Consider the following 14,550-nt stretch of genomic DNA (forward strand, 5'->3'; position numbering starts at 1 on the left):
GATTATGTAAACCGGCAGAATGTGACTACCTATTGAGAAATCTATGTGTAAGCGTTACCTTAGGAGCAATGGTGTGTCGACGTAGTAGCGAACGCGAAAGTAGAGGACGAAAGCTGGTCTGCCGCTGCTGTCTAAGCCCTGAAAATCATGAAATAAAGGTGTCATGAGATCGACTTTTACCATATTTATCGGTTACTTATATTTTCTATATTCTGTTTTATCATATAATTTTCTTACTACAGCGTCCAAATATTACTCTCGCAGATTACAATATTTCAATGACCCACGGTAATTAACCTTTGTGATTACTAATTTTTGATAGTAACCTTTACGCTGCACTTTACTCATTTTTACCTTCCGCTACATTCAAACTAACTCCAACCTTACTTGCTCTAAACGAAATATTAAAATTTATATTTACAAAAAGGAATTGTACGAGTTCTAATTAAATAAATTTATCAAACAATGTACGAAACAAATTTGAAATAACACGAAATATTTCATAAATTTATTATTCGTATTCTAATTGCTCCTCGGTCTGAGCAATCACTCGATAAATTGTATCATAAAATTTCAGTCGTAAATCCTAAAATCCTAAAATCGGTCTTATTTTGCGTACCAATTGTGAATCTCTGGTGACTTATATTCCATGAACGTTGTAAACAAATTGCATTTTAACGTCAGTGCGTATATTCTAGTGACCGTGTATCCTAGAATGTTGTAACATGAACACGTTGAATCAACACAGAATTCATCCTATTAGCCATAATCCAACTTTTCTATACCTTCTAGGCAGTACTGGTAACCAAGACAATGATCTGTTTTCATAATTAAATTGTTTCCCCGCGAACTAGAATAAGTAACGCGACACGACGCGTCGATCAACTAAATCAAACAAAAGACTCTACTCGTATTATTCGCTCGGTGAATCGATAATACTCGAGATCGTTTTGTATTTAACAATCGCATTCGTCCGGATCGTGAACCGTTGCAGAAATCTTCACTCTCGGTCGACTCGACGACCGAACCTTCTCATTTTATTCCGTCGCGAAGAGTTGCTCGCGAACGTTAAAACTTGATTTTCGCTAAAACGTAAGGAACACGGCACACAGATGGCATTTATAGAATTTATGTATTAAAATCGAGATAGGCAATGTTGATACGCGAATTTGCCATTTTTCTTTTAACTTTCCTACGCATTAGGAGGTTCGAACTAAAAGACATTAATCGACGGGGAGAGTGAAATTTTTTAGTTTCCCGATTACAGCACGGTCAAGCGTTTAATTTACTTATTCGTAGCTCAGATTCGTACTTAACTTTTGGTCTAGTAATAAAATAGTATAATAGTAATAAAAGTAATAAAATAATAAGGGATTTGGAATGAACGATCGAAAGTATAATTCTTCTTTTATCTTCGTGGTTTTCTACGTTTCTAGTTTTCTGGTTTTCTATCACATATGAGAAATACACATACCTTAAACGTTCAGGATATTAAACGTATCGACAATTACGTTACACGTGAAATTATAGTATATCGCGCGCTTGCTCGAGTTTCTCTCGTGTTACACTGTGAAAGTCTTGATCCTTTTATGAAACAATTAGTATATGGATCGGAATGTTACTTAAACGTTCATTGTAGATTAAAAAGATTCGCGTTATTGTATAGTTACCAGCGTTTTTCTTGTAAAGAAATTGTATTACCGTTTTAAACCTAATACAACGACCCGAGTAAATATTTTTAATTCACTAAACGATAGCGAATGATTTTCGAGTAACGTACAGAACATTTTTCACTAATTGCAATCGTCGCTTGAACGTCACTCGTTACGTGCATGTAGCTAGGAATCAAGCTTAACTGTGACGAGGAAAGAAAAATCGTCGTAACGTGTGGGCAGAAACCACCAAATCGTGAATATGCCCACGCGTGCCTTCCGGCCCACGCGTCTTCAAGCACAGTAGCTACTGTAGCCTGTTCCATCGAGAATTGGGATTAAACTCGGCCGTGGATCTGTGAATTTCAGTCGGTACAGCTCGAGATCGCGGAATTCGAAGGTTCATAACAAGATAAATCCATCGGACTTGGTATAATTCACTGGGACCACCATTTTTTTTTTCATCCGTTTCGCAACTTTCGTAGATATCGATATGTTGGAATATGTTTTGAATTTGATTATTCTTCATTCTTGTTAGCGTTGGTAGCCGACTATTCGAGGTTTGTAACGTTATTTTGCACTAAATTACGTTGGAATACGTGTATTTTAATTGATCTTCCTGATTTTACTTTATACGATTTAATCGTATAAAGTTGAGTACATGTTTTGCTGAAATTGATATCTGTACCGATATAATATCTATTATGCTAATTTATCACTTTTTAGTGGTACGATACATTACGTAACAATTATATTTGTAAATAGATTTTTTCGACCAACTTATGGCTGTATAATCCTTTGATAAAGGATCCCTGTACATAATCGCGCTGAAATTCCATTGGATAAATTAAAATGCCGATCAAGAAGTTGTTCTGAAGAGAAAATAAACGATGGAAACAAGTATACGTTCATCAGTGAATATTTAAATAAATCGTATAAGATCCTAATAATCTGATACAGTGCGTAAAGATATAAATATATCTAAACACGAATAAGTATGTCACTAATTAAGAGAATCTTAATAATTCCTATATTCCTTCCACATATATAATTTCCAAAAAGAGTTAAATTTTGAACCGTTTCGATGGCGAAAATGATGTCGAAATTGCGAGATAAGTCCGCGATAGAAACAAAAAATATCCAAAAATCGGTAGCCTGTTTTTCCATAAGATATAGTTCGTTATACATACAGCTACGACCATCGATCCGCTCCTAATTTCTTTTCACCCACACCTACACGCCTATTCGATCCATCACAACGGTCCTCCATTGAAATTCAACAATCAGAAGGATTTCGTGGGTTTCAGCCATAGAGATTAGGATGTAAAGGTGTATTAACGCACTAATACATCTTTACTTTTCAGGAGGTGTACGGCTGCTGACCGATGATACATCATCGGATAGAGACAGACCTGAATAGGGAGAAGGCAAAGCGAAGAGAGCAAGAGAGGCAGAAGAATGTAAAAAGAAACGAGAAGAGGAGAACGTGGAGGACGACAGAGGACGAAGATGAGAGGAAAGGAAGGTTGAAAGAGGCGAAGAACGGAACGAGGGGAGACAGGTACCAATAACGAAGCCCGCTCCAAATTCGGTAGCCGAAAATTAAACCGAGAAGGGTTTCTCGGTTATGTCTAGACCTAGACCCTCCGGTCAAATCGTAGCAAATTATACCGTCGGCTCCATCCGCATATTTTATGAACCATAAATATTAATCCACCTCTCGGTATATGCCTCTCCATCTTCCCACTTCTGTTCCACGTCCACTCTTTCGACTCTCTTTCGTCCTTCCTCCGCCTTTACCCTTCCACCCTTCGCCACGTTACTTCTACTACACGGTACACAGACATTTCTGGATGGCCCGCGGGTACAGTCGCCGCTAAAATTGAGAGTCCAGGACAAACACACGGGAATTTGCATACACGCGATAGGGACAGGCTACTATAGACACGTCTGTAGCGTACTGGTTATACGTATATACGTACATGTATCAATTACGTGAATGACATTGAAGCTCTGCCAGATGCTATTCGCGTTGATTATCGAACCGCGATAAGTTTTTGTCTATCAGAGAATTTGATTGGTCATCCTCTTTTTATTTTTGCTTTTTTGTTTTTCTTTTTTTTTTTTTTTTTGCATCTACACATGCTAGGGAATTTTTGACGAAGCTGCGATCTCTATCGCGTTTGGTTTTAAATTAACAACATGTCTAAATTACTTTTTTATACTGCCAAGAATTTTGAGTCGAGGTATACGCATAGTTTTTTGAAAAATAGTTATTCGATGCTAAAACTAGATGTAGAGTAATAATTCTGAATAGGAACTCTGTTTAAGTCTGTCGTAGGATACTTCAATTTCTTGAAATTTTATAAAATTAAGAAAATTAAATTCTTGCAATTCCTTCTCATATTCACCGTGTACATTCGATGGTGTTCCATAATGCGAACTGACTAAGTAAAAATCACACAGACGAAATATTGCGTTAACGTAACACAACGTAGAATTTCAATGCGTTAAACTCCGACTCGATTCTTCGAGAATGTGAGACACCAAACATAGAAAACAACCGATTAATAAACATAACATTCCACGTGAGGGAATTGAACGGTAGAAATGAAATCCCGTTGAAAATGAACGAGGATACGCTCGTAGACAACGCAACTGCAATTTTGTGATAATGACCACCATCGATAGACGATGCGTTCGATACAACAGAGACAGCATGAAATTGATTACACAGTTACATTTAACGTGTTGGAACGGCTTCTCCGGAGCGTATTGTTGATATTGACTACTGCTGTTACTTGACGCTTGGCGTGTTGCCACTTTGTAAGAGCCATTGGGGAGAACGGTAATCGCCTACTTGCAGGTATTTCTACAGCATGTTCTATTCTATTTTATACATATAACGCGTGTACAGTAGTGTGTACACACACATACCAATGGATCTTCCTCGTCGCTACGTACGACTCGCCTTCTACTTCAAAATTTTAAAGAAAACGCTGAGAATTATTTCGTGCTTCGAACAAATTTACTCATGCGAAACAACATTGCTGAATCTTTTTCACGGAAGAGAGAAATCTTTGAAAGAAGATATCGAAGATTATTCTGTATTTTGAGAGGATTTATTCCAGTAATTTTAAGAGGACGAACAGAATGTATGGAAGATGCAAAAATATGCATATGAGGGATCCAAAGTAGACATATGTAGTTCATTAAAAATTAAGTAATATTAATTAAATACTATTCGGTTTAATTTGCATAAAAATCCGTATTTAAATAAATAACAAAGATTTCATATGCATAATCATATTGATAATTATTTTATTTATTATATTTTCGAACCATTAAAAATTCAGATTTTCTAATTATAGTTCAATGCATAGAAATTAGGACACAAAGTAATTAGATCAACGCATGTAATTACCTAATACATATATGAAATACACAGGTAATAAAGATTTAGACTTACAATATAAACCCTACAAAAAGAAGCTAATCCTTCTACAGGTGTAAAATAAATTTATACACCCGCATACACAAACTCGAACATCAAATCCACATCGTTTCACCAATTATATCAGACATCCGATCACGTGGAGACAGCTTACTCGTGAAAGTCCCAGTGGACGTCTTCGACAACTGTTGATGGAAATCGAAAGTGCGACACGCTGGCTCAGCTACGTACGTAGATGAGACGTTCCATCGAAACTGTACTTACATACGCACAGTTCGAGAAGAGGATTTTTTACATCGACCAATGAATTGTATCTCACGTTCGTTGTTAACGTAGGTTTCAATAAAATGAATGATTCAATAAAAGAATTAATGCCACGTATTCGCAAAATTTTATTATCTCGCCGACGAATAGGAAGAAAGCGAATGATCGAAGGAAGATAGACAAACCTTATTTCGTGACTTATATCGACAATTCGTATTAGCTAGATGTTTGTATCGGTGACATCGTTCAAATCAGGATTATAGTACTTGAGCGTAAAATGCTTTACACCATGCAATATCATAAAATTCGTATCTAAAGTATCATCGTACGTAACACAATTATTGTTATTTATTTTCTATGAAAAGTCAAAGGTGGTACTTTTTGTGTCCGATACCAAAAGTGTGAAAAATCTCGAACGTAAACAAATAATTATTTTCTAAATCCAATATCTCAAATTCTTCGTCCTTTCGTTACTATATCAAAGAGTTAGTATTCGTCGAACGTTTCGCTGATTGCGAGCAGAGAAACAAAAAAATCGATGAAATAATTTCAAGCCGAAAGAGAATATGCAACGATGTATACTCTCACCGGTCGTACTTTCTTTTTCCGACCAAAAATTCCCTTTCGGATATCGCTTCTCGATTACAGAAAGAAAGACATAGTCACGGGTCACGGGTATAAAGTTGGAATGTAGAAAGTGCCGATAGGGGAGGAGCCCAGTTTTAATAGCCGAGGACCTCTCGCATGGCTACAGAAAATCCTCGCAGCCGATGTACCTTCGAGATAAGCACGTAGTCCGGTAGCCCGGTTTTACCGGGCCAGTATTTATTGGTTATTGGTGTGGACCGTCATTAGCGAAACGGGGGTCCCACCGCTCCGAGCAGATACGAAGATATCGCACGAGGCGGCACTCTCTGTTTCCTTCTCTCCCGTTTCTCTTCGTTTCTCTCTCATTCTCTCACTCGAAGAACCCTTGGATCCGTAATTTCCACTGGTCAACTCCCTGCTCGTGCTGCTTCCACGATCGAACGTGTTGCACGCTATTGACAAATTCCTGCGGTTCTAACCGAACGGGGCAACAAACTGTCCTCCGTGGAATTGTTGGAATTGTTTTGGGCAGAAAAGAACGACGAGGACTGCGATACGATGCAAGGATATTCGATTATTTGCAGATGACAAGCGTGTGATTACGAGCATGTTTATTGGGATAAAGTCCGTGATTTTGGAATTGAACTGTTTGTTTCATTTTTAAAAGTATTTCAATATTAAAAGATTTTTCATACAAATAAAGTGCACTTTACGAACTCTGATCACACGCGATGTACGTGGTTTTTATCGCTTGTTGATTCATTTTAGAATTGCGTTTAATCAGAGTATTTTAAAAGAGAAAGCGAGAAAATTATGGATAAATGATTGTTAGAGTACGCTTCGTCTCTTGATAATAGAAACAATTCTAACAGGCAAAATATATTAAATTTAACATTTGTTGGGTATTAAGCATAAAAATGCATGTAGAAATCGATCGGATCTTGCGAGAAGCATATTTATCGATATATTTTTTACGAGAAGATACGTTTGTTTAACAATAATCAATTAGTTGCATGTGCAATGACAATAACGAAAAGAAACGAAATTAAGAAGCAATAGAATTTCCTACAGTTCAACTACAACTGAATTAACGACATTTGCACGAAATGTAAAGAATGAATAGTAGTATTCGAAAGCAAAAGTCCAATCAAACCATAATTCTCCCCATAATGAAAGTAAAAAACAAATAAAGACATGGAATAATTAAAGTACGACCCAGCTACGTGTATGGTAATCTCGGCACTTTGGTAACTTTCTGCACAAAATCTAAGATACGCCGCTAGTAAGAATGAGAGGTGGCCAAAGGGATGGAATATCTCATCTACGATTTATCCTGTGATAAGTAAGAATTAGAAAATATGTATACGTGTACTAAAGTTTAATGCTTTCCAAGTCTAAATTATAGATCGAATATATCCTAAATCAAACGAATGTAATTTATAGAAATTTTATTTATACGACAAACATTTCCGTCCGATAAACTTGGTCGGAAACCTACGAAATTTATCGAACGTGCAGAAAGAGCAGAAGTTTGATTTGTCCTACGATAAGAACAGAATTGTACGCGTAATAGTACGATGCGTACTTGCTTCAAATATAGAAAATATCAGTAATAAACAGGCAGAGGCAACCAAAGTATAGTTCAGCGTACGATAACCGGCTGTAGAAAATTTAAAAAATCTCGGCAATAAACAAGCACCGAGAGGCAGTTCATCAACTGCACAGGGATACCAGGGGCTCCCGAGGTAGAAGTAAAGCAACGCACACCGGCATCCGTGATGGTGACGACGAGTTGCCGGAGTCTATTGCGAAGCTACTCGTCTTGAAGAGGACTGCCGTTGTACGCTCGTTTAGCGCTACCCTCGGGGCAAAACCACGGCCGCCATCGTGCACCCGCGGATGGAAATGCTAATTTGGCCGAAGAGGGCCTTCTACGCACCCTTCTCCTTTCGCCGCGAGCGTGCTCGCTTCTTTTACTCTTAAATCGTCTTTTTCTCGATTCCTCGCGGTACAGCGCGCCACGGCGAAACGTACCATTCCAGCTCTCTCGACCCAGTCGCGTATACACGTTATGCGTGTATATCCACACGGTTGGTGCGTTCGTTGTTGCGTAACATAAATTCAGAAATTATTGTGATATTTCAAGGTTTCGTCTCGTGGAATATAAAAATCAGAATCTCTTTCTTTTTCATTTTTTTTCTTTTCTTTTTTCTTCCTTTCGAAGGAATCGACATCGACGTAATCGATATAACGTGTATATTCCTTTTTATTTCTTTTGAACGACAGGATCGTGTAAATCGTTGAAAATTATTTAAGCACGTTAAACGAGAATTAACGATTATCGTTCCGCCCGAGGATTCATTGCTTCGTAAATTTCGAGGTATGTAACACGGAAATTAAATGTTCTTGTTTGTACTCGGTAATTTAGGATATATTCGCTTTTGCGAGTTTGTAACAGTCTGTAACGAATGACAAACCCGATGGTGTTTTATTTGAATAATCATTACGATTCCTCGTCTTTTTCTTTTCGAATAAAAATTGTTTCTTGTTGAAGTTTTTAGAAGCATACAACGATGTATACGCTACCACTCGTAAGTATTTGAAAACTTCCATCGATTTATAGTATATAACATATTATATTGTTGTTCTCTCTTGTTTATTACTATCAATATATAAATTCCAGCAAACTGTACAAGTTACTCTGTAAATCTTTACTGTATCTCTTTATAAACTTGATGCTTACACCTACTATAATCTTTTATATAGTTTATTCCATAAAGCTACATATATCCTAATTTACTATATATCTACTAGAACCAAATTAATAATTAACAGTAATAGCTACTACATTCTTATGGAATTAGTCTGTAGATCCAAATTGGCAAAACATGGCAGTAATATATTTTGCTCTTCACTATGTATACTATTACATACATTTACTATTATTTAAAGATCACGAATTGCATTAACATACAAAGCCTTTCTATCAGTTTAGAAGAAGTTTTATTCAAACATTAAAGAACCTGAAGATGAAGAGCTTATCAAGCTCCAAGATCATTCCTCAAAATTTGACAATAACAAACACCAGTTCTATTATTGTATATTAGTTTTCAAAAATTAAATTCATCGAGTCATAACATACTAATATCACCCATGACTGTGACGATTATAAAGAATAAAATTATTGCAGTTCGATTTAGTCGTAATTGCGATTAACCCTGGTACAACGCACTGTTTTTTTCAATGTGTCTCAGCACTTTTGACGGATGATGTAAGTATTCGAAAACTAATTAACATATCAATAAATCTACGTAGTTTTCAGAAAGTTAAGGTGTTTAATTAAGTATTGATAAAGCAAATGAAAAAAAACCTTAATTATGTTAATGCAATTTACAAGCGTCGACCGCGTTTTCTGTTTCAGATTAAATTATGTAATGGTGTTGTTACACATGTTAAATAATAATTAAATTCATTGATTGAGTGACATTCAGAGACAAGCTTTTTTTTACGCATCGCGAAACTTGTCTGGTTTTTAAATGCTTGCACATAATTCTTGAACGTATCAGATTTAGTCGACTACACGTCCAATACACATCTGAATCATCTAAACTCATGAATTCCTTAAGTATGCATTATGCGACAGACCTTGGCCAGGCGACCATCAAGTTACCGTATAGTTCACATTTTCTGTTCTTGCACTTTATTAGGATGAAATAGCGTGTTTAACTCATTCTAAAAAACCGTCATTGAGAAATTGTAATAATGCTACTGTGGGTGAAACACTTTAGAACGAAATTTCTTCGCTTTAAGAATCGATAAAGCCGAACGAACGCGATTGCTATTATTTTATTCGATATTACACGAAAAATAAACGAAATTTTGCAAAAATGTCGCGATAATTACAAACAGCCTTGCAACGGTGTTATCGCGGGTCGATAGTATCGAAAACAAAATTCGCGTAGAGTGAAATTTCAACGTTCGATAGCCATCCCTTTCGTTTCATTATTTAAAACTTGACAATGCGAAGAAATAGAATTCGACGATGTAAATGGATCGAAAAAGATGCAAATAAAACTTAAGTTAGCTCGTAATGGAACAAGTAAATTGGACAATGTAGACGATATTCCACGATCTTGTTTACCGGGAATTATTTCGATATTCTTGATAACGTTGTATTGCGACAAGTCAGGTACTTACGTATGTATGAGAGCTACGCCAGTTTTTCGGTGCGTATTTGCTTAATTTATTCTCGGGATCGACGAAAAGGTACTCGCCGTCTGAAACATTGAAAAATAATGATTAATCAGCTACCTTCGTTCGTTAGGTACGTTTCTTTTAATCGTCGAAGAAAATCTCGAACGTATTATCAAGAAAGAAAATATCAAATTCACGCAATTTTTTAAACCCATTCGTTTCATAAAACATACATTATACCCGCGTGTAAATATTTTAATTACCATCATCTATAAATCTCGATAATGCTCTAGAAATTTCCGAATTAGCCGCCAAATCTTCGAATAAAATCCTTCTACAATTTCTCCAACTGATGCCAAAGTTTTTTTCACGCAAGAAATATCAGCGGTCAGCGGCATCCAGGCCGTCTGACAAATTAATTTTATCGGTAGCGACGCTGTTCCTTTATTATAATCGCGAAGCAAATACGCGGCTGACCGATGGACAACAGCTTCGGCCCGCGACATTCGGAGACTTCGGTCGGGCTAAATGGGCCCGTACAAGGGGCGCACATACGCGTTCACGGTGCCCTGATATGGTCGTTGCGTGGAGCCCGAAGACCCATTCTCCTCGCTCGACTTTTTGCACGGCTGATGGTCCGAAATGCCGATACCCCTAAACGAGCGAAACAATGAAAGAGCTTGTCGGCGAGGAGATGTTCGTGAATGAGAGGGCCCCCAAACCTGTCCTGCCCACATGGGGCCAGACACTCGACTCTCAGACCCTCATGGCGCGACAACGCGACGCGCTTTCCGAACTGGAACTCGATCTGGAGCTTGGAACTCGGGACTGAGCCTCCTTTGCGCGCCACGATCATGCGCTATGCGCAATGTCGCATTGTGCGTGTTTACGCTACCGATCAGAGGTATCTGGACACCTGACTATTTTTGATACAATTCAGTTGCTAGGCTACAGATCGAACGCGACTGAAACAAGGAAGCAGAGCCGCGTGGAAATTTGTTTCACCTATCTAAATATCGTGAAGAGTATTTTGATATTTTATACAGGATTTTTCACAGGACGATCTTTATCGGTGTATTCTATGGGTATAATCAGGCAAAAGTGTCGCACAAACGTGAATTATTTACAACTTTGTTAAAGAGTTGCAATGAAAATACGAATACATTACGGCAAAGTTATTTCTTCAGTTAATTTTCAAAATATAGATCGGACAGCAAGATTTTCTTAAACTTGTATTACGATTAATGAAATATGATTAATTGTTTATCGATTCTATAAGAAAATAATAGGCATTGCCTTTAGCTATTAGTTTCTGGTTAGTTTATACGTGTTTACTAACGTTAAATATTTATATATCGTTGCTACAGATCGAACAGGACATCCGATACATTTTGATATCGCATAATTGAAAGCGAGGTACGTCAATTTTTGTTAAGCCAATCTGATATCAAAAAGGGCGAGACGTAAAATAGGAACTTTCAAGATGTACATCAAGTTAGAAATAAGTAACAGTTCTCCCCTTTACAAGAATATACACTTTTGTAGATATACTTCAAAGAAAGTAGAGGACTCTCTGGCACAATTGGACCAACGTTATCAATGAAATTTCTCATGTTACAAGTTATCAACGTTGAGAACAATACTTTTGCATAACACCAACAAGTTTGATAATGGAATTCTACAAATGAATTATACAGATTACACATCAGGTGATTGTCCCATGTAATATAAAATTGTAAAATTAGTTAATTTGATTATCCTACAGCCCTGAACGAGGCACTAGATCCTCGATGCATTATGCAAACATATGTAAAATATTTCGAGTAGAGTTATCACTCGTTGTAAGTGTTTCAGTATAAATTTTTGTTAAAGTTTCACTTCTGTAGCTGCGTTTACAAAAAGATGGATCTGTGTAAATATCTGCAATCTATTGATAATATTTTCATTAGAAAATTGTAATTCTTTTGCGAGTACTGGATGAAAAAGATAAGATTCGCTTTAAAGCATCAAATATTTTTCATAGATCCTTACATCTTCTGACATGTAGTTACTAGTTTGATGAGCGTAGTTGGACAGAATCGCTCTTAGAGCCAGGAAACTTCAGGTTTTCGATTTCATGAAAATTACAATTCCTACAGAATTTAAAAAATGAGATTAATTATACAAAAATTCAACTCGATCTATCGTAACTAATTATTTATCATTTAAATGTACCTTCGATTTAGCTTGTTCGAGGAATAAATTGAAATATGTCTCTGTATCTGGTAAACTTCTTACCTTAGGTATACGTACATATGTAAGTACGTACATACACGTGTATATGGATGGTGCACGTGGAACGAAGCGTGCTAACCTCTTGCAAGATACCGGCATATATGTACATATGTGCTTTTACTTTTTCTTTAACTGCGAAAGGTACAAAAATACAACAATCGTACGATATAACGCGCATTATTTTACTCAGGCATTTCGAAATATCCCTTAACGTCATTCGCTTCGCGCGTAATACTCATATTTCACACCATCGAAAAACGAAAGATAATTACCATTTTTAACTTTAATAATTAGCGTTAATTTTTTAGCCTCGTACGAGCAACGCGCGATATCAAATTACACGCACGATTTAACCTGAAAACCTAACCTATATTCGCGAAACAAGATACACCGAGTGACGCTTCTGCGCATGACAATTACCAAACAGTGTAATCTCTTACCGACGATCGGGCAATTTCCAGCATGTTTTTGCCGTTTCACAGAAGCGTCACGAAACAGTTTTCACGGAACGCATAAACCTCGCCGCGACCTATAAAGGATGCCAGGAGATGTCAGTGACCGAAACTGTTCATCCCGACTACCATTATCGGCGTAGCCGCAATAAAATATGTTATCGTGACGCTCCTTCATCGGTAAAACCATAAACCGTATATACGAGGATCGTATATATCCGAAGCAGCGTTTCGTATATATAGTGTGGAATCATTATAGGTTACGTTTCAAACATCTGCTCCTCAATAAAACTCCACGTCGTGAAGCCGGTCCGGGTAGTGTCGTTCGTGTTCGAACAGCCGCGCCTCGATTCTTCTCTCGACTCTTTCTCCTTCGCCCTCTCCCCACCCTCTTTTGCTGCTTCCCCTACTCTGTCTCCCACTCCATCTCCATCTTTCTCTCCTCTTTTCTCTTTCTATCCACTTCACCACCATCAACACATTACGTATCTCGTTCTCTTTTCCTCTCTCATTCCTATGCTCTTTCTCTCTTTCTTTCCATCTCTTGCTCCGTTTTACAGTGAAGCAAGTAGAACTCGGAGATTCTCGGACACCCTGTATTTAGCATATTTCGATTTGCCCGAGATACACTGACGTGAGCCGTCCACCTCGTCGACGTCCGGTGCCACGTGTGGCATGCTGGCCATGCTGCCTTTCAGACACGAAGGAGCGGATCGAGCCACATTCCGCGGTGGAGCCGGCCAAGGATGAAAGAAGGAATCGGGGGGATGTAATGCACTCTCCGCGGTGAAGAGGCTCAACCCGAACCCTCTCGCCGACGTCTCTCCTTTCTACTTTCCTTCCTGCTGCCTTCCCTCTAGCATCAAAAGAAGAAGAAGAAGAAGGAGAAAAAGAAGAAGAAGCGGAAGAAGAAGGAGAAGAAGAAGAAGAGGAAGCAAGAGAAAAAAAGGAAACGAAGTAGGGGAAGAGGAGGAGGAGGAGGAAAGAGTGAGCAACAAGAAGAAGAATAGACGGGTAAGACGTGGGGGAGAAAAGAAAAAGAAGCAGAAAAAGAAGAGGTGAAGGAAGAAGAATAAGGCGAAGGACGAAGAAGGGAAGAAAGATGAAGGAAAGAAGAGGAAGGTTAGGGCAGACGGGAGAAGAAGGTTGGGGGTGGCGACCTAAGAAGGTCAGAACATCGTATTTCTTGCGGCCGGCAAGAGAGTCAGCAGCGTCATTAAAAAGAAAAGTTGGAGCAGGCATTGTAAAGCGACCTGAAACCCACGAAAAATGTACCTCGAATTACCGTTCTTCCAGGCCTTTCGACGATACCGCGAACATTGCCTTCCACTACGACGCTGCCAATTTTTGGATAAAAGACCCTCTTTTTCTTCTTATCGACCTTCTTTCTCCGTTTTGATGCTAAAATACGTGAAATTATCGCCAACTTCCATCACGATCTATACCCGATCGACGTACATACTCGTTTTAGCATTGCTTTTACTACAACGCTACCGATCTTCGAATACAAGTCATTCGTTTCCTTCTTCTCCATCTTTTTCCTCCGTTTCGATAGATACCAATAATAGGATGATTTCTACTTCAGGTGTCCTCTCAAAGAAGGACCTTTCTCGTAGATATCTGTGTCCCATAGATCTGTCCCCGAGAGTGCAAGACCTTTGGATCCTCAAAT

The 14,550-nt window shown here is 38.0% G+C and overlaps 1 protein-coding gene across 8 annotated transcripts in view; it reads right to left on the bottom strand.

Annotated features, from left to right (window-relative positions):
- The window catches only part of LOC132910036 (protein expanded-like), a 119,691-nt gene that overhangs the window by 12,347 nt on the left and 92,794 nt on the right, over positions 1 to 14,550 (bottom strand). For all 8 annotated transcript variants that reach the window (XM_060965490.1, XM_060965421.1, XM_060965442.1 and 5 more), the window contains 2 exons: positions 10,156 to 10,235; positions 59 to 138 (listed from right to left, as the gene is read on the bottom strand). In XM_060965490.1, the coding sequence (XP_060821473.1) occupies positions 59 to 138; positions 10,156 to 10,235 (160 nt within the window). The remainder of the gene's footprint in view (positions 1 to 58; positions 139 to 10,155; positions 10,236 to 14,550) is intronic.

The sequence above is a fragment of the Bombus pascuorum genome, chromosome 1 (assembly GCF_905332965.1).
Source record: "Bombus pascuorum chromosome 1, iyBomPasc1.1, whole genome shotgun sequence".
Lineage (NCBI taxonomy): Eukaryota > Metazoa > Arthropoda > Insecta > Hymenoptera > Apidae > Bombus > Bombus pascuorum.